Raw genomic sequence first — 25,265 nt, forward strand, 5'->3', positions numbered from 1 at the left:
CCCCCCAGGTAACTTTGGCGCTGCAGTGTTAGAGGTATTAGTCCTGATTAAAAAGTAATTAATAAAGGCATATTACCAGTTGTGTCTTCTAATGAAACGTCTCTGATTTGCCTTAGAAGAAACCTGGCAACAGATAATTCACATCTTGAACTGTATGGGTTAAATGCTGGGCACTGAGGGAGATGCTTTCACATAGGGGATAAATAGTTACTGTAGAGATGGACACTTTCTTACCTCTGTATATATATTACAAGAGGAGAAAATGTAGCGATAAAAATGGAAAAGAGACAGGGAGGGAAAAACAAGGTAACTGTGAAGCTTAGACTCAGCTGAGAGCACCCAGTGCAATCCTGGGAAGGGCAGAGAAGAGAACCATTTTTAATTTCCCTTAAAACAGTATTAGAGTCATATCAGAGTAATTGACAGCATGCCTTTTTCCAACATTAGATCTTAATCCTGCAGGCACCATATGCACAGAACTGAGGTGAAATGGCAGAAAACTCCACATAAGAAATAGCATCAAAGTCATTTTTGAAGCTGTATAATCACTGTAACCTTTTCAAGCGCTGTTTGGTCATTTTCAGCAACTCTCGAATCCAACTTACTTCCCTCAACTGAGGATGTTGCTCTGTAAGTGACAACTCAGTACTATGTTGGCTGAAGAGCTTTCTTAACTGTTAACAGGAGAACCATTCACCAAGACAACACAAAACCATGAAAAGCTTTATTGCAACCTCTTGTATTAAAATAGTCATAGTTTTCTTATTGTTCTTAAATGAATAAACACTTTACAACTCCTCACTAAAACAAAATGACATTTTGTCAAGCAGATGCACTTCATTGACATACTGTGTAATGTACTTTTCTCTTGACACGACAATCAGGAAAGACAACCTTCTCATTTACATGGATTCCATGTTTGTTTACAAAAACATACCTGAAAGGACCTTGAAACTGTGGATTACTGGACGTTATCTTACTCTATGACTATAATAAATACAAGTTTTGAAAGTGCATTATATGGCAATAACTCCTGTGAAGAATTCACTATTACAAAACCCTCATTATAAGGGAAGTGCTCAGTTTGAACACAGTGCAGGCAGTCAAGTTGTCCTGAGGACTTAGTGAAGTGGCCATTAGTTTGCCTTCATGATAGGTGTATGCTACCACTACATAATGGCTTAACCCTTTTGTTGTTGTCAACTAGAATCCTTCTGGTGTTCACTGCTGAATGTGACAGGAAAAAACAAGTGCAAGTCTCATCTGTCATGTGACAGGACTCAATACCTGTGTGAATATTTAACAGCTCAAGAGCACCCTAAAGAAAAATGTTTTTCATATACTGAAGGAATCTAGAGATCCCTCCCGGTTCCTTCCTGATGTAGGCATGCTCAACTCAGTAAGCAAAGCCAGGCAACTGGTTTAGTAACAGCTGCTGTCCGTTCTTCTACAGCAGTGCAAGACATGCAGAGATAAAAGGCAAACTTGGAATAACACTTGAATATTCACGATTTTGTACATGCAAATACCCTGAGAGGTTACAGAAGGAAGACAATACAAGTCAAACTCACTTTGCTGAGATATTCAGTTCTCACCTCTCTGACACTCTGACGTACATGACTTTAAACTGATGGTATCTCTATAATCTCTTGCTCCTTGCAGTAACAAGGAAATTTTGACATTTGCTTGCATGAATGATTCTCTCCCAGAAGACAGCAACAGCACATTAATACCAGTAAGCCAAGTATCACACTGGGCTCCAGCAACATCCATTGTAAAGCAGTATTAAAGAGCAGGAAGATAGCAGTGTGCTGCGAGACAGTTCAGTGATTTTGTTCAGGAAAGAAATACAGTAATTGGGGGGAGGGGGAGAAAAGGAGGAGAAACACCTTAAAATAGTGCCTTTAATTCAGCACAAGTTCTTCTGTGCATATGTGTGTGCACATGCGCCTGTGTTTTCTACTTTTCTAATATGTAAAATTCCATTTCTGTGGAGTTCAACAACAAGCAATAAACTTTAATGGCATTACTTAAGTGAGCAAGTTTTACCAAAGTAAGGTTCAGCTCATGCCGAGAAAGATTCTTCTGCAGTTACTGAAGGTGTGTTTCACCCTACCTGACATTTGGTGCAATCTGCAACAGCACTGAGAATTTCTTTGCAGCTGAACTCATCCTGCAGCGGCTGACACAGTTTGTCATAATACAGGCAGGCTGCAAACTACAGCGACATCGCTCCTGACTGCAGAGAACATCTGGGTTGACTACTTCAGATGTGTTATGTCACACACCATCATATGTCCTTTAGCCATACAGAGCCCACCATAGGGCACAAGAAGTGTCCCTTCTTGCACTGCTCCGTCTCCCTCTTTTCTTTTCTTTTTTTGGCCTATGAGGAAGAGTAGTTTCAGTTCCCCTTCCCTTATGACAAAAGAGCTGCTGCTCCACTGTTCAACAGTTCCTCCTTTAACTCAGATACAGAAAATAACGCAGGAGGAATGAAAGCACACAGTCTTTTTAATGTGTAGCTATAAATCACCCTCCAGCCTCACCCCAATCTCAGAAGTGTTCTGCCTGTCTTAATGGCTATGAAGGCTTAACAGATATGAAATATCCCAATGGAGCAGTTGTTTACTCGTTCAAAACAGTTTCAACTTGAACTTTTGATCTCGCTGTGCTTCAATACAAAATTGAAGCACGACTGGCATTCATTTTCTGTTAAATAGAAAATGAAAGTTCTTTTATGCAAAAAGCTGTTAAAGAAATTTACTGTTCCTTACCTACAGATAACCACTGGTAATTGATCAGTATACATACAAGTTAAAGACCAAAATTAATTACCAAAGGTAGGGACAGTTATAGGAAGAGAAATACTTAGAAGGTGACTTTCAGAGGAAAACTCCGCCAGCCCCAACTGAATTCAACTACCGACAAATGTCCTGCTGAAAACAAGCCATTCAAAGTACATCTTGTGTTTCTGCTGTTACACTGGACAGTTATGTAAGCTATATAAATGAAATCTGTCATCTGCAGACATTTCATTTACTTAGGAAAGAAATCAAAACTGCATTTAAAGCAGCAGTCGCCAACAGAAATGGCCAAATTATACAATGAAAACAAATGTTTCACTTGTTCTATCAAAAGTTTGGAAAACTCAAAGCAGTATGCACTGGATTGGTATGGAAGAAACTATAAACACGCAATTCAAAGCAAAGAACAAAATGCTGAATGCCAAGTGCACATTAACGTTCAGAGGGTTAGTTCTCCACTAAGACAACAGTCAGTTCTCAACGGTTTCCAATACGTTTGAGTTTTCACTGTACTCTGAAAGAAGTGCTAAGCAGCTCAAAGAACCATCATTTGAAAGCCAAAGACAAACAAAGTGGGAAGCCTGTTCACTTCAAATCCTGGCTCTGATAAATAGTTAGCCCAACTAGTAACATTAAGTTGCCAAATGTGAATTTTCTCGGTGTTTCTGCACTCCCAGAATTACTTGTTGGACTTTCTGCATTAGCACATCCTCAACCCTGATGACGAATAAGCAGCAATGTAAAGTTAGATGTCTGAATACATGGCTTGATTTTCATCGCGCAGTTCTTCCAAAAAGCAGCTCTAATAATTCCACCCAGGCAGCTTTGAAAATTAATGCCATAAATTTTGCATGCAAGTGTTGAGTACGTAGGAAAAAAAAACCAAACAAATAAACGGACAATCTTTTACTTCCTAGATTGAAGCCTGCCACCAACCCTGTTGCCAATCTCAAACCACACTAATTCCTCAGAATTAAAGTCGCAGAGCAAGAAGTATTGGCTATGCAGTACTTACGCTTTCCCTGCTGTAGAAGATAATCTGAGGACACATTTAAATACTAATTTGCCATTAAAAACATCATTTTGCTTTGAAGTTCCTGTTTTGTGCTGCAAAGGATGCAGTCTTAGAGATCAACTGGTTTATAATCAAAAGTAGCTGATCAGAGCGTTCAAAAAGTACAACTGCAATGGCAGTGAGATGCTGGGAAACAGGGAGCCAGGATTCAGGGTTCTAGCATCCTACTGCAAGGATCTGTAACAAGCTCAATGTATTGTCTTTTCTTTCCTTACTCACATCTGCTTGATTTACAAATTTACCTATTTCAAGTATGAGTGTAAGAGCATAAGTGTAATTCAAGTGCAAAATTTCTCTAGTTTTCCTTAGTAAATGCAGCCGCAGAAGGACAACTCCTGTACCACCACCTGGAGGAAAAGCCTACTGGTAAATCAGGTGAACAAGATGAGAGCTTCCCCACGAAGCACTAGAGTACCTTCATACACTCTGGTAACAGTCACTCCCCCTGCCTACAGCAGAGTGGAGATAAGGCACTTAAAACATAATAATAATGATGAAAAGGGAAATAGAGGGGCTGATGGGAAATTTTCATGCAGGTTTCGCTCATAACAACATTTCTTTACTTTTCAACCCCAAAATTAATGGAAATAGTTAACACAGTAACAGTCTTTAAAAAATTTATATATATATATATATATATATATATATGTAAGTGCTTCCCTACAGTGTCTGCCATGCAAATTGTGTGTAACCAGAACAGTGCCCAGACTTGGTATGATAATACAAACAAAATCAGAGATGAAAACAGTAAAGCCACACTGTCCATTTAAAAAACAGACAGTACAAAATAGTAAAATAGATCTGTTAGAAATACTCTATGCAATCTAGAATGTTGCTAGCAATATAAAGTGTTTTCTCTTGATCTCTGCTAAACAGCCTGGCAGAATCCCTTTGAACCATTCTGCCTTGATTAATACACTACAAGAAACCACCCAGGCTTTCAGCAGATGTAGCTCTACACATTTTGGCCCTTTATACTTTGAGAGGTTTAGAACAGTACGTCCGGGTTGCTGGCTACCTGCCTGTCGTGAAACACTGCCAGGTTTGGTAGGCTTCAAAAAGGAGCACAGAGCCATGCCACACAAGAGAGGGCCGCTGAGACTACTGCAAAGCTGTTCTGCATCCACTTTCCTTCATTCAGATGAAGTGGATCCAGCTCTCCTCGCATTCTCTAGGCATCTTGAGGGGGTGAGTCCGGCAAGTGAGGCTGTAGTTTTTGCCTCTGTTGTTATCCCAGTACTCCTGCCCATTGACTTGGTACCTTGCTGCAAACTGGACTATGGAGCACAGCTGAAGGAGGAAAGAAGGCACAGGGAGAAAAAAAGTGAAAACATCAACTTGATCCTGCCCGTTTTTGTCAAGGATGCTACTCTGCCAATGAGCACACACTTCATGGAGGCTTTTCCACTGGTTGAAGGTGTATCGCACAGATACTTGCTTCTCAAAAGCAATGTTGCAAACTTGGATGGTGCCACTGACCCCCAGATCCGAACTGGTCACTCGTTCAAGGCACACCTGCTGCTCCTGAAGTCGGGCAGAGAAATCCATGCAGTCTGCAGGCTGTTGGAAATCAGGCACTAAGCACTGCATGGTAAACTCCAAGTTGCTGTACCAGAGGTCTGAGTTTATGGAGAGCCTGGAAAGGACATGCAGGGGGATTGAAGGATCCTCCCCTTTCTGGAAGACTTTCACTTCAGTCAGCTCCAAGCCCAGAGCATCAGCAAATCTCACCTTGTTCATGCGGCTCTGGCACACAGGAGCTTGACACTGCACTCGCTTCCTCCTTTCAGGTGTTGTAGGCAAAGACCTCGCTCGGCGGCGGATGATAGGCCGCAGTGCTGGATCACAGCTGCTGAAAGTGCTGCTCTGAGGCTGATGAGGCTGGGTCACCACCTTAACTGGGGGATGGCTCACAAGACATAGGCTGCTGCTGGGGCGTACCACCGAGGGCTGCTGCTGTCCTTGTCCCGGTGCCCCTTGAGCCCGCAGCATGTTCTCATAGAGATCAGACAGGTAGCTGCGATTCCTCCGAGGACCGCGGACCTCCATTCTGCACTGATGGCAGCGCTGATGTTAACAGTGCCCGTGTGGAGCACTGCCTCTCTGAGGTAACTTGAGAAAAACAGCCACGGAGAGCGAGGATTTGAGGTTATTGCTCTGGCTGGAGAAGAGTAAGCTGGGACAACATAGCCTTCTGCAAAGATAAGGCAGGAAACTGGCAGCTCTCACAGCAGCTGGGAGCAAAGCAGAGCCCGGAGCGTCGTGTGGGAAAGCTGAAGGCGGGCTCACTGGTTGGTGAACTCCAGGCTGGTGGACCCGTTGCTCAGGCTGGAAAGAGATTCAAGACTGTCACCCGCGACGCTGGAGGACCGCAGACTCTCACGCAGGCTGGGGACGGACTGGAGGCTGTCGTGTTGGGCGCCGGAGGACTCCAGGCTGTCACTGAGGTCGCGGGGCGCGTGTGGGCTGCAGCGGTGCACCCCGAAGCACCTCGGACCATTACACGCCGCGAGCCGAGTCTGCAGGCTGTCCTCGCAGGGGCTGACCGAGCCCAGGCTCCTGCAGCGGCACCCGGGACACTCGAGGCTGTCGCACTGGATGCTGGGCGACTCGCGGCCGCTGCCGAGGCCGGGGAAGGCTTGGAGGCTGTCGGGCGGGAGCGAACCGGAGCTGAGGCTGCTGCACAGGCTGGAGGGCGTGAGGAGGCTGTCGGGCGGGGCCGGGGAGGCGGACTCGGCACTGTGACCGGGAGGGGAGGGATCGGCGGCCTGGGTCTGCACAGCCCACATCAGTGCCCAGCTGCAGGCAGAGCACTGACACCAGCCCGGCCGTACCCGCGCCCCTCTCCGCACGGACCCCTCACGCCCGGCCCGCCCAACGGCGCCTGCGCAGAACCCCGACCGTTCCGCCCACGCCGCACCTCCCCGTCCATCGAACTGAGCAGCCAATACGCACCGCCCCGGGCGCATGCGCAGTGCTCGCCTGACGTCGCTGCCCTCGGGGTGCCCTTAATGCCGGCGGAGGCTGAAAGCAAGGTAGGTACGGGCGGGCTGGGGGGCGGTAGTGCTGAGGGGTTAGCGGGACCGAAGGGGGAAATCGAGAAGGTTAAATAACGAAACATGACCTCATCGTCGTCGTGGGTGCAGCCTGCGGGGCCGTTCGGTTGCAGGAGCCGTGAGCTGTTGCGTCCCCGGGGCAGAGCGGTGCGGGGCTGCAGGCGGTGCTCTGCCCGCTGTGCCGCGCTGGCGGTCCCGGAGCGGCAGAAGCAGCCGCGGCCGTCAGCGCTCCGTGCGCGCTGTGAGCGGGGCTGGGCTGCCTGCCGGGTGCGGGACCGAGCGGCTCCGAACACCGGAGGTCCGAATCGATGAGGGTCTGGCACTGCTGGAAACAAACATTGTGCCCTGCTGGGTTTTGTCCTGTGGAGAGCAGAGGCGGTGAGAGACGGCGCTGTGTCAAATAAACGTGAATGATATACAGTAACACGTATAAACAATAAATCTATCTATAGAACTGCAATAAAACTGAGGGTGGCTGTAGAGAGGTGTTCTGGTGCGGAGCATCTGTCACCTGTATCTGTGCAGCCCCGGGAGGGGAGTGTGGTTTCTGGAAGATGAAGGAATGCTGCATGCTCTGCTGCGGCTATTTTTAGTGGGAATGGATGAGCAGCGAGAGGCTCGATTTGGGAGAGAAGTGAAGCATTTGATGCATTTACATATATGAATGCACCACGAGCACATTTTCTGGCACAGAAAGGACAACTCCATGCACCCAACGTATGCGTTTTCCTGCATCTTTACTGACAGTCCTGCAGACCGCGTGGTGGGCGCTGGGTGGGCTGAGCGGTGCTGGCCCAGCTCAACTCGTTGCGGGGCTGTGCGCTGCCTGCAGAGCGGCTGCATCTCTGCAGCTGGCGCTGAGCACAGCTCTGTGCAGCACTGCTGGCCAACCTGCTGCTGGTGCTGAGCGCTGGCTGTGTGCGGCCTTGCTGAGATGAATATGCGACTGCTGAGGGGTGGGATGGTGCATCCCGGTGCCGTTTGGCAGCTAAGTGATGTTTGTTGTACTGCTTTAATAAGCATGTTGAGTGGTTTTTGTTCACTGCATGTCCAGGACGTGGTGATGTTTGCATTTGGCACACTGTGCTGTGTGGACCGGAAAGAATGGAATCGTTGGAAGATTATGTAAAGATAAAGATGTAGATACCACTTTAAAAGAGTAATAATGGGACCGGGCATTCAAGAACATCCTTTATTACTGCACCAAAAGGCACAGAAAAAGGAAAGCCAAATCAATGAAAACCACAAAGGAACGGTAAAGTAAGGACATTATTTTCTTTCCTTCTAGTGATAGAAAGTACTGTAGAAGAGGTAATAAGTGCATGACTGCGCAGTTCAAATTCTCACCCTCCTCTCCAATTCACAACACCACAAAAGATTGCATGGTATGACCGTGCAGGTCACAAAGTGACAGAGGTGACTGCGGCACTGCTTGAGGCACAAAACTTATCTTCACTCTTCGATAAACTCTTGATTTGATTAAAAAAGATATCTTTTTAAGTAATAAAGAATAACGGTTTAAATTTTGTTGAGACTATGCAAATGAAAAAGGCGAGCAAGATTTGCTGTGGCATTCGTATTGTACTGCATAATCAATTCTGTTAAAGTGCACTGGGACCATGAGTATTCTGTGCTAGCTCAATTAATAATTAATATTTGCTATTTATTATCTCCAAAGGAACTTTGGGATCCTCTGATGGAAGTTTCTATATGAAGGCTAAGTTCTCTTAATATATTGTCTAATTTAATTATGCATTTTGCAGTCTTAGTATTAAAAATGTAGTATTATAGTAGCTGTATAAAAAACAAAAGCATAATTACTATGAAGGTTAAGACCATTTGCAACCAACTCTCTCTTCTTGAAACTTAATGGTAAACTTTTATTGGATTTCTCTTCTGACAATCACAAACATTTCTATTAATGTGTGACACTGTGTTTAATCCTTGCTAGTTACAGTAATGGAAAAAGCCACCCAAGCACCAAAGGAGTAAAGAAATCAGTTTCTCATGTGAAATCTCCTGGAAGGTTATGCAAAAATGTACCAACTACCAATGAAAAGGTAAATCAGACCAGTTCTTTTATGGAAAAAAGGTACATAGTTTATGTCAGCTTTCATAATAACATCGCATTCTTTTGTATCTTTTCAGACTTCCTGTGACGCTCAAGATGATAACCAACCAAGTGTTTTGAAGAAGGGAAGAAACCAACCAGATGACAGTACTCAGTCAAAACAGTAATGCGATGTTAAAGATTGTCTGTTTAATTTGTACACAGTTCAAGCTGGCATTGAAATGCTTGTGATGAAATCTTGGCTTTGCTGTGTTGCTTTTGAGGTCACTGCACCCAGAATGCAGCATTTTTGAGGATAACAAGTTTAAGTTCTCAATATGGAAACTTGCTATACTGCATCTCAGGCAAAATTGGAATGAAATAAAGCAAAAATTCAAGGCTAGGTAGTATTCTGTATTAATTTACTAAGTTTCCATGCAAATTTTAGCTCAATTCATGTATATTCAAATCCTTATGGGAGGAATCAAGAAGTTTGTAAGCTGGTGTTCCAAAGACTTTAACCATTCTAACAGGATGTGATGTTTCTTTTTATTTAGGATCACGAGTGTTTGCACATCACTGCCCAGAGTACAAGGGTCAAAGAGGAGTCTCCCAGAAACAAGGCAAAGTGAATCTTTACTGCACAGGATCCCTCCTGCCACAAAAGGCAGCACACAAGGTAGCTTCTGTAGGGTTAAAGATGTCCCAGTGCAACATTTTTACTGCAGTAAAAAAGAGCAGTTAGAAAAGAATCACGAAGAACATGTTGCTGAAGCTGGTCCGTGCTCCTCTAAATGGCAAGAAGCATCTGTGAATGAAATGTTTCTTGATTTTGAATCGGTACAAATTATTAAAGAAGATGCCGAAGATGATAGTGCCAGTGATCTCTCTGATTCAGAAAGGATTCCCATCCCTCCATCTCCCTGCACACCACCAGAACTCATACTCAGAGCTGAAGAAATTGATCCACTTTGTTTGGAACGTGTGCCTGATACGGGTTTTAAAGAGTCAGAATATTACTACCCAGACTTCCTGCCACCCCCTTTTAACTCATGGGACTTGAAGCAACTGGCCATCTTTGTTAACGTGGAAGGTAGATCGGAACTTCGACCAAAGCCAACCGGGTTTCTTGAGAAATACATTGATCGCCTTTTGCAGCTGGAGTGGCTGCAAATGCAGACTGTGCAGAATGAGAAAGCAAAGGCAGCCAAAGCCAGACCACAGACTGCTCCCAGCTCCATACGTACCCTAAAAAGCCCTGGCAAATGCAAAGCATTGCTTAGCCCTTCGCCTAACAAACAAATGGTTCCCCAGGAAAGCGTTACAAAACTCCCCACATGCTATTCAGGTCACAGGGTAGATCCGTACTGTGAAGAAAGTCGACAGTTTTATTCACATCCAGGTCACCTGAAACTATCTGAGAGAACGGGACATGCAACGTCTTCTCAGAGACAACCTGGTGAAGTAAGAAATGAACTGAAAAAAACAACTGCAAAGCAACAGCTTCTCAATATGCAGCCATCTGAGAACAGTTCTAAAATTCAAAGTGTTGGTAACATCAGACCCCCTAAGCAAGCGCCAGCATTTCATGGTTCAGCTGCTCCTATCAAAGGCATAAAAACATATGCATGTACAAACACAAAGAAAAATGGCAATGCTAACAATTACGTTCCTTCTAAAAAACCAGCAGGGGACAGAAAAATAAAAACAAATGGCACAAAGCAGACATCACGGAAATTTAAGTGAAGAGTTGATTAGTAAATGTTGATATTTCTTGACTGCTAGAAAGCGTTTGGCCAATGCAGAAGGGTCATGTTATCTTCATAGGAAGATCCTGAGAAAGTGTGTTCTTGATTCATGGTTCTAAATCAGCACTGTTCATTTCAATACATTTGATGTTAAGCCAGCAAGGCAAGCAGGAAATCTTTTCCCTAAAGGCAAGTGTCTTCCATTAGTCTTTCCTCAAGCATATTGACAATTGCTCAAGAGTATGACAGTTTAGAGATACACATAGTTATAAAATGTCCTCCTATTTGCACCAATTGAGGTTTGCTGAAGTCTGCAGTGTTTCTTCTGCACTCCTTTTTGTGTATTTGAGAGGATAGGATCTGAGCTCTTTAAAAGATACGTTATTTTGTGACAGGTTTTGTAATGTTTTATTCTGATGGGAAAGGGCTCAATTGTTTTTATAAGATAATGGAGCAGCTTATCTATGCAAAGTCAAACTAATTCTTCATAGAAGATGATGAATTTTTGGATGAACTGGATGTGTTTTGTTTTGCTACAAAGGAGAATGGAGATAATGTACTGGAATATTTTAATACTAAAAGGATTCTTTTAAAGACAAGCAGTTGTTAGAAAGCAGACAGCTTCAATAGTGGCAGATTAATAAAATCAAATGCATATTTTTATACCCAGAAAACTTCACTGTTTACAGACAGCATTCCTTCATGTTCATTTTGTAACCTTGATGCTTTGTGTCATTTTGAGGAAACGACCAAATTTCAAATTGCACATGGATATTGATGACTGATGCAAAATGAGAATATTACTGCACAATCTGTGGCCTAATGTTCAGAACTGGTAAGCTCTCAAAACCCAGAAAATAGACTCTTAGGGGATGAGCTTGAAGGCTAATGTAAGTTCAAGCAAAGATTTATTTTGATACAAAAAAAAAAAACCCTATTTTCAGCCACCTGTGATGACTATTATCTATTCCATGGCCCATTCTGTGTCGGTTTGATTTGCTTCTTGTTTGAAGATTTAGTCAAGTGGCATGGGGAAGTACCACAGATAAATAAATTGTTCAACCAGAGTTGAGTTCTGTCCTTAGACCCTCTGATTCTTCTTGTGTCTGTGGGATACAGGAGAATATGAAAGATAATTCAGCAAGTATTCAAGTGTCAGTTCAGCTCTTAGCTGGGAATGCTACTCTGTTGAAAATCTAGGAAATGTTTTGAAGTTTGATTCTTAAATGAAATGCTGAGCACCATTGGTTCATCCTCAGCCACCTGTCACAGTGAACTGTTGATGAGAAGTAAGCTGAGGTCTGACAGACTGGGTTTTACAAGTGGATCCTTCCCATCCAGATAGCAAATCAGTTTGCTATCTGGATCAACCATCCATAGTAACCATCAGTTACTAAAGAATATATTATGTACATAGTTAAATTGCACTTGTCTTGGTGATCTCATCTCTCTTGGTTTTAAGATGCTTAGCTGTTTCTGTTCTTTCATTGTGCCTAGTAGGTCTTCAGCTTTGTAAAATCTCCAAGCATGGATTTATATGTAGTTTAAAATGTGAGAATATTAATAAATGTAGTAATAAACCAGAGTATTTTACACAAAAACAATGCTCAGGAATAGACTTAAGAAATATTTTTAGTGGCTTTTTTCCTAGTTACTGGAGACCAAATGTGACATTTTAAATTGATGAAGGGAAACAATTTTAATATACAGTATTATATTTCCATACGCAGTATTTGCTAGGATACAGTTAAAATGAATTGTACTTGCTTCTACATTCTGCTCTATGCAATTAAAGTGGAACTTAATCAGATGTCCTCAAAGATCAAATAATTTGGCTGTGTCAGAGGTGTGGAGAAACTTACAGGGTGGCATTCAAATACCAGCAGCTGCAGAGCATTAGCACATACTTGTGTTACAGTTTTATCCTTTTGTTTTGTTCCAGACTCTGCCTCTATTTCAGCTTCTTTAGATGTAAAGGGCTTTGCATCCAGTGCTGGGATTTCAAGCTTTTGCCAAATTCTACAAGCCTTCATTAGTAAAGTTTTACTGATTTACATTAAGATTAGTAACAGTAGGACTGCTCTTGCAGATAAGCACGATTTTAGTCCACTATTTTAGCACAGTATTGTAAGCTCCAACAGCAAGGTGAGCAGAATCAGAATGGCAGGTTTTTCAAACACGTTTTCTTAGATGCAGTAATTAATTTAGTGTATTATTATAACACTGAATACTGATTAGCGTATGCAAAATTTTCCTCTGACGTGTTGCTTTATATTGCTGCTTCCTCAGGTTACAAGGAAAGCATGAAGACACGCACGTTTTGCATGACAACTTCTTAAAGAACAAATCGTGTTTCAGTCAGCTCTGAGCAGAGCAAACTCAACTGGCAGAGGAGTTCTTTTCTTGCAGACCTAGGAATTAGAAAATTCTGCTTTAATGTATTGCTTGTGGTCTAATGTACATCTACTGCAAATCTGTTGCTGGAGACTTTAAAAATCAAATAGGCAGAAGTAGTGATGACGTTGAAAATAAATCTGAATACTGTTCGTCACAAAAATTGGCTGTGGTCTGGACAAACAACGTTTATCTCACATGATCGTTTTTGTTCACTGATTTCATACTTACACAGTAAAGTCTACTTTGTTTGCATACAGAAATAGAAATTCTGATTTTACCTCAAAAATAATTACTTACATGGAGAGATCTGCAAGTGTTGGAATTGATCCAGCACCTGTTTTGCTTCCACTTTAACTTGTCTGTGTTCCAGGCCTATAGCTGAAAAGAGCTCCCTCTACAAAGAAGCCTATGGTTTATCTTTCTTTAATTTTGTATTGATGGGCATTGTCTTTAGAAACAGAATACAAGAGAAATGTTTATTCCATCAAATGCATTCCATCTGGAATTAAAATATTCCCATAGCACACTGTTTGTGTGGCTATTTCTGTATCTTCACTGTGTTTAGCAATATGCTCCTATGTTCACATGTCTTTAAATCTAAGCACTGAAGATGCTTCTTGAAGAAGTTTACTGTGATTTGAGATATTTGAGTGGGTTTTTTTTCCTGGGTAACGTAAAGGTTTATTACAAAACTAATAGCCTCAGGTTGCATTTTAAATAAATACTCACATTCTACTTCAGTTATACAAGTATAAGCTAGGAACAGCTCTTGTTCTCAGTGAAATCACTTAGTTACAAAGATGTAACCAAACAGTTTTGCTCCAATACATATAAGTGGTTTTCCATAGCACTGCTACATACTATTTTTAATGTATAATGGAAAGGAATTTAAAACAAATTCCAAATTTGCTCTCAAGACACTTTTTTCCCCCATTACATCTGTCTCTGCAATCAAATACTGTGGTCAGCTATGGTTTTACCCCTTTGCACTCCTACACAGCCTATGGTAGCTTTCAGTTGAAGACACTGTTCTGATGTTTCCGCACCTTTCATGCCTCCAGATCTTCATTTTGTTATCTGCACAGACATCAGGCTTTGGCAGTTACTCACTTAGAACTTATGCTTCAAACAGGGATTGCTACTGTGCGAGCAAAGCATGCAATCCTGGGAAAAGGGGCATCGCAAGTGAAAGAGCCTGGGAAGGAACTGTTCAATCAGTCCCTGCTGCTGGTTCAGCATACTGAATCACGGGATGGCCACTTGCTGGTTAAGTGGATTGCATTTTTTCTTTGCAAAAGGGAGATGACCTTTGCTGGTACAAATTCAGTGTAGTGGAATTATAGTACTTCTGAAAGAGGCCAAAAGATTCAGCAGTATTTTTTCTAAGTTGAGTTGAGCACAAGCAGGTACCCACAACCAGGAGCTCTCACCTCCCATGGGTGCCTCCCCCAGGATGCTGTGGCTGCAGTCCTACTGCCCATGTGCTACCAGCGCCCTTCTGTCATCTGCTGCTGACCTGTGCAATGTGATGGAAGAGGGGAATCATGCTGCGCAGTATGACTATGCTTATATCCCTGGACTAAAATGTCTTGTTTGACTTCAGCCTTCTTAATTATGCTGCAATCTCATTATTCTTTTGTCCTTTCTTGTGTGTCATTTATTGTTGACTGAAGTAACTTTTGTATTTCCTATTTAAAGCAACTCGTTAGAAGGTTCAGAATATTTTGGCTGATTTTTTTTAGGTGGGTATGTGATGCCTTCTTTGGAACTGATATCATAGTTAACAATTCTACCGTATGAAATTGCCTGGAATGTACTCTTTTTTGGCCCTATTTTGAAACACGTTCAGTCTTTTCTTTATTGTTCCCACTGGAATTATTAGCGCTTTTTCTCAAGAAAAATAATTAAAACAGGCCAGTTTGTTTGGAGCCCAGGTTTTGATGTTGGTAATAATTTGTTTATATTTATTCAAAGCTTTTGTGGTTATTTTTGCTGGAAATTTCATTGGAAAGTGATCTTGTAATTTAAAGTTACTGTCTATTGACTACATTAAAAATGAGATGCTGCCTACTTGTTCCTTAGCTGTAGTTTTTTCATTACCCACAAGATGGCACTTAATTTTTTTTGGTAGGAAATTTCTTCACTGCATTACAAACTCTCCACACAGGGACCTCGGCCACATTCCTGCTGCTGACCAAGCCAGCTGGTTAAAAAGTGAATAATTGCTTCTGCTCCATGTGGCAGTCACTTCTGTAATGGTGCTGTTAGGGCACCAAATGGATGTAAATATCATACTCAGTTTTCATATTTTTGAATGCACTGATCCATACAATTCATATTCTCTGTTATAACCTCAATTAGATCATGATCCAATGGACAGCAAAGGCAGACAGGTAGGTGCTTACAGAGGTACTTCTCAGCCTATAGTGATGGTATAGGTGCATAAATGCATTTTGAATATTTTCACACTCCATTTGTTTGTATATTCAGCTCAGACTAAACAAGAAGGAAATGGAGGGAGAGAAATTCAAAGAGAAAAAATGGCACTTCTTATTGCTGAAAGTCCCTTTGCTTTACTATTTTGTAATCTTTAAGCATTTCAAGGCTCCTCTGTGGGCAATCATATGAGAAAATGACAATCAAAAAAACAAAACAGGATGATACAGCCCCATCCACATCCACAAATCCTCATAGACAAACACCAAAACACCAAAGGACTGAGTTTTGCTTTGAGCCACTTAAGTTTTACAGAATAATCCATTCATTTTCATTTTTCTGTTCCATCTGACGATGGCGAAATACTTGGTTTTCTTCTGGAATAGCTGTAATGCAGCAAAACTACAGCTACTGATTTAATTTTTTCCCCCTGTATAGAATCATAGAATCACCAAGGTTGGAAAAGACCCACAGAATCACCCAGTCCAACCATCCACCCATCACCAATAGTTCTCACTAAACCACATCCCTCAACACAGTGTCCAAACGTTCCTTGAACACCTCCAGGGTTGGTGACTCCACCACCTCCCTGGGCAGCCCATTCCAGTGCCAGACTCGGAAGTTAGGCACTGATAATGATAAATCATTTTAATAAGCCCCTCAGAACAGCCTGCCAGTCCTGGTTTCTGCCCTTCAGTCTGGCATGTGGAAGAACAGATTGCCTGAAAGGTAGCTGGGCAGGACTGGAGCTCTCAGTTCTTTCACTGCTTTCTCATCCCTGAATTTCAGACAGCTTCTGGAAGAAACAGCAGCTGCTCTGAGAACATCCCCAAATAACAGCTTTTTTTCTGCACCAAAAGACATCGGTTTTAGAGAAGTTACACTGCTACGGATGTATTGAAGCAGAAAACATTATGGGGATGCCTAAGTAAGAGAGAAAAAACAGCAGTAAAAGGTAAACGGCATCCACGCCATGGAACAGGCACACGTTTAGCGCTGGTATGCTCATGCTGGCATCTACCGGCTGTCGGCGTTATTACATCACCATAAACAAATGCTATGAAGTTGAAGGTACGGCGTCACTGACAAAGCAGGCAGCACTGTAAAGGGGCGGTATGACATTTCACTGCATGGGACCCACAGATGCGTTGCTTTTAAATAGTGCGGTTTGTATGCGTTTGATGGCGCCAGTTACAGCATGGGGACTGTTGGTGTTACAAAACACAAGCGAGGAAAGAAGAGAAAAGTGTTCTGCCGTGAGGTAAGGTATGCATGCAGTAAGAGGTAGAATTATTCACTGTTACTTTTGCTCTGTTCCACTTCTGTGCTGAAAGAAAAACGTTCCACCTGAGGCAGGCACTAAGTCTGCTATCAGAGGTGCTGTTCTTCTGCTCCAAAGTTTACCTAAACAATACATTGCACTTTTTTTTAGATGTTATTCACTAATAATCCAAGGCTAGAAAACCTCAGTCAAAGGTGATTGAAGATTGCAGTTGAATAGAAGGCAGCTATGTTTCCCCAAAAGCCAGCAGCAGGATCTCTTTACATAATAAATCACTAATTTAATAAGATGCCCTGAATGTATCATTCTGGATGGAAGACTTCAAATCCACAGCAGTGCCAACAGCAAGATGGCTGCAAACTGCCACCACACCGCTAAGATTAGAGTCGTGTTCTGCTATTCCTGCTGAAAACTATGCAAGATTAAAAAATAATAATGAAAGTACTGTGTAAACTTATGCTGTGGTTCTATAGCACATCTTCCTTACAAGTACTGTTGAGTCTACAGCACGTCATGCTTACAAACACCAAAGCGTTCAATGAGATCATCTCAAGGCCCCCCCCAGTGCCAAGCAGACAGCTCATGCATTGCCTACAGAAATCACTGCACAGAATTGCCCTTCCTCAGGACTCAGTGCCAGGGTGGCATCACAGGAGTGCTGTGCATACAAACAAAAATACACAGTATTGATGGCCTGAGCTTGTGCTTTGTTCACGCATAATGGCAGAGGGAGTGTAAGAAGCCTCTAGTTTGAGTGTGCTTTAAACCAAGAGTCTTCACGGTATGTCCTAAATGCTGGTGATGGGCTACGGTGTTTCAATTACCTGTTCACAGTGAGAGGTCTAATCACGATGCCTGTGAATCCCCATTACTTTTGGACCCCGCTGTGCCCAAGTCAGTGGGAGTCCCAGCAGCACAAATGTTTATCTCCGCACAATCTTCATCTTTGTCTTTGTTTTGCCTCATTTATAAAAACCTTACTTAAAAGTAAATGACATACAATCAGGAAAGGGGAAATTAATCACACCGGAGCCAAGCTTCTGCCTCTGAGTTTAAAAGGAAACAAGAGAGACTGATCACAGGAAGACCCTACAGAGAGTGCATGTCAGCACATTAATAATGAAATCTTTGAAATCTTTTTGTCTCAAAAATAAAACTTACTCCCTGCCTGCTATTTCCTCTGCTCTGCTGAGAAGTATGAATTGTAATTGAGTCTTCTCTGAGTCATTTTAGGGTCATCTCTCCCTTCTGAAGGACACATTTATCCCAATTAAGCTATTAAAAGAAGTAATTTAAAAGACAAGTAAGTGAGAAGAGCTTTTAGTACGTGGTTTACTCTTCACTCATGAGTGGGCCACAATTATGAGTGGGCCACAATTGGTCACTTCCAGTAAAGCCTTAGGAGTTGTTGTGTTCCACATGTATACTTCGTAATAGAATGTTGGATTGATGTTTTATAAAGCATGGGCCTGGGTAGGGGCTCCTCTACCTGCTTGCTGAGAGGAAGGACGGAACTGATGGAGTAGCTGTGATACTGGAAATGTTTCTCAACTCAGTTCAAAAGCCACTATTTACCTTCACAGAAAATGAAAATGGGCATTTTCTTTGTTAACTGACATGCTATGCTGCTGAAATCTGAGAATGGGGTGAGAATTATGCCATTCTAATGTGGTTTTCCATCTTATCCTGCAATTGCATTTGGAAAGCTGCTGCCTGGTGAAAAGCCAGAGGACACGGAGCCTAGGAACACGGCTGCTGCACCACCACATCCTTGTGCCATTTCTGCCCTTCACATTCCCACTGTTTAATGCTTTTCAAAAGTGATGAGAAGAGTTCAAAATGGAAACCTCAGTGTTCCTGCCCTGCCAGCAAAATACGGCACGCTGACCTGGTCATTTCTTGATGTTTAGAAAAAGATAATGCACCTTTGCTGTAATTACTTAACTGCAGCCTGAAGATGTGTTTCTTAGGGAGTGGTGTATTTCTGAAGAAAGAGGAGGCACTTGAAAAACTCCAATATCTTGCATTTCAGGTGCCTGCTTTGATTTGCTTGAGTCTTGTGGTAGCATTCTGCTTTTCCAGTTGCCTTATGGGCAGTGAACTGAGTCTCAGACTCACAATGCATGTGTTACTCTGAAGGATATGTTTCTACATTTCTTCGTTGCCTGCTGGGACCACACTTACAAAGACCTTTTGGTGCAATCTACTGATTATTCATAAATGCTAAATATGATACGCTATTAATAATTCAGAATTTTTTGCTTTGTTCTAAATTCTACAAAATAAGAAAGAAAATTACTTCTGGGAAGCAATTAGCAAATTATTCCAGAGCACTGATAATTACTAATGTTTCTCAATAGAAGCTCTTCTTGCATAAAGATATTTCTGCAGTTATCCTGAAGATGGCACACCTAAGCTAGCTATGGACCTTCCAGTAGCAAAAAGAGAGAACGAAGGAGGCCCTTTAGGAGTGCTCTGTTTCAAAACAAATCCCCTCATTAAAATTTATACTTTGATGTGGTCAATGGGAAGGAGTTTTTTTTTTCCTTAAGACTTCCTCATCAGCATCTTGCAGGGAAAGTACCATTTAATGGCAATGCAGAAGGACTCAGAAAAAGGAAGATGGGGAGACTAATATGAAAATCCTGAACGGGTATTTGTGGATCTTTCTTTCGGATTAGTTTATGTACATTAGACAGAGTTCCATTTCTGTTTGTTTCAGAGAAGACATAGTAACAATGTCTGGTAAGAAATACGCCTACGCTTTTTTTCTATCTGTATTTCTTTTATACTCTGTGTAGCTCATTTCATTCTCTTCGGTTTGCAAAAGGTTTTATTCAGATAGTTTCTAAAATTGTAGTGTATATGGGAGAATCCATTCACACCACAAATGACCACTTATAATCACAAAAAGGGGACTTATCCTTGCAGCTGGCTTTGAATACATAACTTCCCTCATAAGCAATTTACACTCTCCAAGATGTATTTTCAGTATTCAAACCTATACAGTCTATTAAATATGAAGGTGCTTTGCACACTGCAGTAATTGATACTTCAGAGAAGAACAAAAATCAGGGAGAGAATAGTTTCTTTCTCTTTCTTCAACATTTTTAAATGCCCACATCATGGTTCAAGGAGATATTTGACAGTGTCAAACTGTAGTACTTTACAATAAGAGTGTCCTTGGGATTAGTATGAAATTTATTAACTTGGAATGTGATGGCTGTTGCTCTTGGGATAACATCCAAAAATGAAACCATGGAGAAATGCAATTAAACAAGTAACTCTCCATGGACCCTGGGTCAAACCCTGCTGAAAATGATCTTGATGGTCTCCAAATTCATCTCTTTTTTTCCTAGCCATTTACCAAGTCCAACAGAATGTCTATCCTTACAGGAAGCTGGGTTGGCAGTGCTGCTGCACATCAGCTGTGAGCTGCAATAGCTCAGCTCTGCAGGAGGATCTGTACACAGCTGGCAAGGCAAGCAGCATATTTCTAAGTTCTGAAATAGCTCCAAGGAACAGATAAAGGTAAAATGCCCAGGATTATAAGAAATGAACATATTATTAGAAAGAGAAGAAAAATTATTAAGCATACCTATTTCAAAACTGTGCAGTGGCTGGACCTTCCTTCCTGATCTCTGTTAAACATCAATGAACCATAGTATAAATGCTGTATGGGCCACTGTTATCTTTTATTTCATTATAGTACCTGAAAGTAGATATTTTAGTCTTTAAATTATGGTTCCAAGATGTCCCCATAATGAAAGCAGTAACAGTCAGACACAGAACTGCTACCTGAACTTTTGAAAAAGATTCCAACAAATTTTGCAGGATTTCTGTGAAAGGATTTTTTATCCTGCAGTATTTGCCTCCTGCACAGAATAGCCTCTATCTACCCAAGGACAAGAGCCTTACATTTGAAAAAAACACTTTTACTTTTAAACACGTGGTTTAGGAAACATTAGCGATAGCCAAGGCTACCATAAAACACAAACTCTACCCAGGTCAGCCTGACATCTTGCCAAGGATTTGGTTTAGATCGATAAAAACGCCATCAACCTATCTAATTGAACTGCATTTAGGAGAGACATGGAAAAGAATAGAAGCTGATTGTGGGAGCCTCACCAACACATTTTTCTAAGAACACATTGCAGATTTCTATATGAAAAAAGAACAGCAAATGTATTACAAGGCACAAGCACTCGCCACTGCTCCTAGGAAAAAGCCAACATAAAAAAAATAGGCTTTTAGTGTAGAAACCAGAGCATATTTCAGATCCTGAAAAGCTGCTGACACAGACTGTAACTGATGGAAAACCAACAGAACCTGTCATCTCCGCGTTACATTACTGACAGTATAAAAGGTATTTTCATTTAGAAATTCATTTGAAAGCAGTAGTGACAAGTGAGTTCTTATTTCCATCTACAGTGGAAAGGATTTCTCATTCCAGTGCCTGATCTTTCTGTTATTTTAGGGTAAATCAGGAATGATTCTAGTAAAGCCAGAGTGCTCAAATGAATCAAACGGAGAGAATGGGGCTCCATACATTTCTTGATCAGAACATCTATGGCTGTGACCAGAACACGCTGTTTACAGCGGCTGTCACTACACAGGGGGAACTACAGGTCTTACTGAAGAGAGGACATTTTGGAAAATATATATTTAAAAGGAGACAACCTCACAGAATTCGGAAAAAGAAACTAAAATTTCACAGTGGTGTCAGAAGTTGAAAAAGCTTGGACTGTAACATCGAGGCAGAATGAAGAACTTTGGCAGTTTCTTACTCAGACATTCCTACATATGGCAGTATCAAGCAGTATCTCTTGAAATCTAAACAGGAATGAACAAGAATAAAGAATTTGGGTGTGACTCTGATCTGAAGGCTGAAAAGCTGAAGTTTAGCTAAACTGTAAAAGAACTCCAGTCAGTTCATTTTCTAAATTTCACTACAGTGAGAGGTTAGAAGCTGAAGTTGTATTTCAAATGTCTAAGCAGAAAACTTTGCAACTCTTCTACAGGAGGGATTTGCCTGTAAGCAAAAAGGTATGGGTTTACAAACCTTGCCTACAGACTGAGCCAACAACCATAGAATTAGCAAAGTTATCTCTCTTACTTCAGAGAAGAACTGATCTAAATAGTCAGCAACAAAAAATGAAATTGAAATTAAGAAGTAAAAACAGTTCAATGTCAAAGTGATGCACTAACACATTAGAGCTTTGTGTATTTAATACATATTGATCATGTCATGAACAAAGGATTTTGGATGGATCCATACTTTATTGCAAACCTTCCCTTCAATCTATCAGATTTTTCTATTTATAGGACAGATTTGTAATTTCAGGGAAGGGTTTACAAGAGGAGCCTAAAGGATGTAAGCACTCAGCTGTTTATATGAAGTTCAATGGCATTTGAGGGTCTGACTTCCTTGCTTTCTACTATGAATTCTAACTTTAACTTATTGACAATAGTCTTTCACTTCAGAAAGCACAAAATGGTTACTCCTTACAATAACAGCACCTTTGTTCTGTAGCCATAACCATATGTTGTCTGCCTTCCAGGGACTATTTTATGGGTACGTTACACAATATTCCCCAATGGAAAATTCGACTTTGTGTATTTGGGAATACTGACTTCACTGTAGATTTACAGTCACAAGTGCCTACTTAGAAGATGTTATCACCTGCTCTTTTTCCTTCTTGTCAGCTCCCTGATCACATCTATTCAACAGTTCTTCACCCAGCCCAGAAATGATTGCCCAACATCTCTATTCTGGTCCTGTCCCAAGGCCTGGCGGACTTTATTCCCAGCTCCTTTTCCTGAGAAAGTGATCTGGTTCCAGAAAATAACCCAGACTGCAGCTGCTGGCTGCCTCTAAGAACCCAAGTTAGACGTACAAAACCGGAAGATGGAGATGGGTCCAAAGAATTAGGTGAAATTCCAGTTTGTCTGGCAGACTTCATTGGTAGCTATTGCAGAAACAAATTCGAATGAACGTTCGTGTACAAAAGGGACTCTACCCCCAGCAGCTGAGCTATACTTGGTTTGAGATCTGAAGGAAGGAGCAAGCAGGGCCTACAGACACTTTGCACTGTCCTGGGAATTGGGCTGGCCAAAGGCAGGGACAAATCCAGTATTACCAGCCTTCATGTTACGTTCCATTGCAAAAAAATTTTGAATACTAAAATATCTGCTAGAAGGTGCAAGGAGACGCAAAGGAAGTGGAATACTTTTACATTAGGGTCAAAATAAAGATGATAGTAGCTGTTATGGGAATACTTAATAAAGTCTTTGAGTTGTGCTAGCAGCTCAGCATATCTTTTTGACAAAATGCCTATAAATAATGATGACTGCTTGACTGAGAGTGTGATGAGAAAAATTCTAAGACAAAGTTAATTTACATCTGAAAAGAATTTCTTTTTAAAAACACACCATGGTAACAAAACTTCAGAACTGTAGTGATTAATGTCACCACATTGTACTGACTCTACTGTCTGAAAATTAAATAGAAAATACTCAGTTGTACAGCACTTGATTTTAGTAATATTTTATATATTAACTCATTTACCTGGCAATTTGTTGACCTATTTTTTGTCTTTACAGGCATATAATGACAGAACGTATATAATAGTTGGAGCAGTAACTAGGCAGTTGTAGAAGAAGGAAAGATGCTGTTGCTTTTGACCTTCCAGAAGCCTTCCTAAACAACAAGAATCAAAATCTGGAGGCGCACTTTCTAAAGACTTTCACAGTATTCCAATCTAAGTAAAGAAACTATGTTCTTATTTCTCAGAATATGGCTCTAGGAAATCTAAGAAAAAATCTTTTTTTTTTTTTTAAGCCAGTTAACCCAGAGGCAGTTGAAAACTGTGAACTGTGCAGTTCCTGTTGTGGACTCCTCTGGCCCCATTCCTCCCAACCTTTGGGAATAGTTTTGCTTTCATCAGTCTAAAAGGAACCATTTCCATTGCTTTAGTAAGAGGTAAACTGACTTGATGTCCATTGGAAAATCAAGTTACAGATTTTTATGCATCCACTCCAGTTTTCATGAAAATAAAGAACCTGGCATTTGTTTTTAAACTTCTTCATACCTACTTCCTTTTCAGATGACTCATAACAAAACACTTATTTCTTAGTCACCAACATTTCCCAAAAGCATTTTTATGCACTCTTTTCTTGCTGCTCACTCTTGGAAAGAGATCCCCCTAAATCTATTTCCCCATCATCATAGGTCAGAATTAAGAGAATGTCTCTGACAGAGGAGCAACTTTTTGTACTACTGCAGAATATTCTCTTTGTCTGCACGTACAGAGTTATGAATTCCTGTCAGCTCAGAGGATTTGAGCGCACAGTAGGTGGCACTCAGTGTCTTGAGGAGATGTACAGTACCAGTGCCTCTTTAATTAGAAAAAAAAGGCAGCCTATCTTATCGCTTGCAAAATTAACAGCTCTGAATAGATAAATCATTAACTGTGGATCAATTTAATTAGTGTCCTGTCAACGTGTGCAGTCACCCTTTTGATCTATATCCATATGCATATTTGTGAAGTATCTATCATACGGTTTACAAACTGGGCATTAAGAAAAGAAGAATCAGGTTATCTGCTTGAGGCTCTGCCTGGGCTGGGATGAGGGGTCATCATTCATGTTAAGAATATAGAGCATCTACGCTATTGATGTTGTATTATTGCTCAAACATTGGAATCACTTTCTGCTAGGCGTCTCCTCCATCAGAGATACTTGCAATGAGTTTAGACAATGCCAGAATATAAAAGGATGAAAGTGCCCTGTTCAATATAAAGTTGGTGTCATTAAGTAATCATGACTTAACAACATGCTGCTGGAAACCTGTACAGACAACATTTGTAGCGTTAAAGTCACTTCCCAGTTTCAATCACTTTTGATTTTAGATACGAATACCCTTGTATCTCAGTTATCTTTGTGTGACAACTCAGAATTGCTAGAATAACACTTTAGAGACTGGCAACAAGCCTTGGGTGTTTAGTTTGACTTCAAAGGAACCTAACGGAAATTCTACATTGCATTTTGATGGATAGTTAACTGATAACTCTGGTATGAAAGCAGATGTGCACAAATGTTTTTGCACAGGACTGTTCAGAAGAAGAATTGATACTGATATTTAAAAGCTACTATCTGTAACATTAAAGATGAAATCAGTAGGTATAAGTTTGATTTAAGATCAATATACATGAAGAAAACATGCTTCCCCCCCCCCCCCCCCCGATAATACCTTAATGGAAATGTAGATTTCCAAAAGGATTCAATTTGTCCTTGCTCCAACTATCAGAACTAGTAAAAGCCAAGTTCCCAGCTTTAACTGTGTGTAAGAACACTGCCAGCTGAACCCTAAGCGCCCTCCTCTCCAAAAGGAAATCTCTTGTGGAAGTGGAAGA

At 41.3% G+C, this 25,265-nt stretch overlaps 2 protein-coding genes across 16 annotated transcripts; one reads left to right on the forward strand and one right to left on the reverse strand.

The window, feature by feature from the left end:
* Positions 1–710: 710 nt before the first annotated feature.
* PPP1R3D (protein phosphatase 1 regulatory subunit 3D) lies at positions 711–6,749 on the reverse strand. The gene has a single exon (XM_004947077.5). It carries the CDS (start codon positions 5,929–5,931, stop codon positions 5,020–5,022), a length of 912 nt encoding a protein of 303 aa, XP_004947134.2. The 5' UTR covers positions 5,932–6,749; the 3' UTR covers positions 711–5,019.
* A 126-nt stretch (positions 6,750–6,875) lies between these two features.
* FAM217B (family with sequence similarity 217 member B) lies at positions 6,876–15,203 on the forward strand. Of its 15 annotated transcripts, none has more exons than XR_005841203.2 (7): positions 6,876–6,921; positions 7,993–8,198; positions 8,890–8,998; positions 9,087–9,172; positions 9,546–10,925; positions 11,479–11,571; positions 13,026–15,203. XR_005841203.2 is itself a non-coding variant. In XM_046903009.1 (6 exons), the coding sequence occupies exons 2-6, from the start codon at positions 8,104–8,106 to the stop codon at positions 13,073–13,075; spliced, it is 462 nt and encodes a 153-aa protein (XP_046758965.1). In that variant the 5' UTR covers positions 6,876–6,921; positions 7,993–8,103; the 3' UTR covers positions 13,076–15,203. The 15 variants fall into 15 exon arrangements, 12 of the variants coding, with proteins under 12 accessions (XP_046758965.1, XP_046758968.1, XP_046758964.1 ...); XR_006931915.1 differs by having other exon boundaries at positions 8,896–8,998; XR_006931914.1 differs by having other exon boundaries at positions 6,876–6,917; positions 9,546–11,571.
* The last annotated feature ends 10,062 nt before the right edge of the window (positions 15,204–25,265 follow it).

Source organism: Gallus gallus, chromosome 20 (genome assembly GCF_016699485.2).
Source record: "Gallus gallus isolate bGalGal1 chromosome 20, bGalGal1.mat.broiler.GRCg7b, whole genome shotgun sequence".
Lineage (NCBI taxonomy): Eukaryota > Metazoa > Chordata > Aves > Galliformes > Phasianidae > Gallus > Gallus gallus.

Coding starts and splice junctions, on each gene's coding strand:
- PPP1R3D (XM_004947077.5), bottom strand. CDS start 5,931: ATGGAGGTCCGCGGTCCTCGGAGGAATCGCAGCTACCTGTCTGATCTC.
- FAM217B (XM_004947079.5), top strand. CDS start 8,104: ATGGGACCGGGCATTCAAGAACATCCTTTATTACTGCACCAAAAGGCA. Junction 8,199..8,889: donor AACCACAAAGGAACGGTAAA/GTAAGGACATTA, acceptor AATCCTTGCTAG/TTACAGTAATGGAAAAAGCC. Junction 9,173..9,545: donor GACAGTACTCAGTCAAAACA/GTAATGCGATGT, acceptor CTTTTTATTTAG/GATCACGAGTGTTTGCACAT.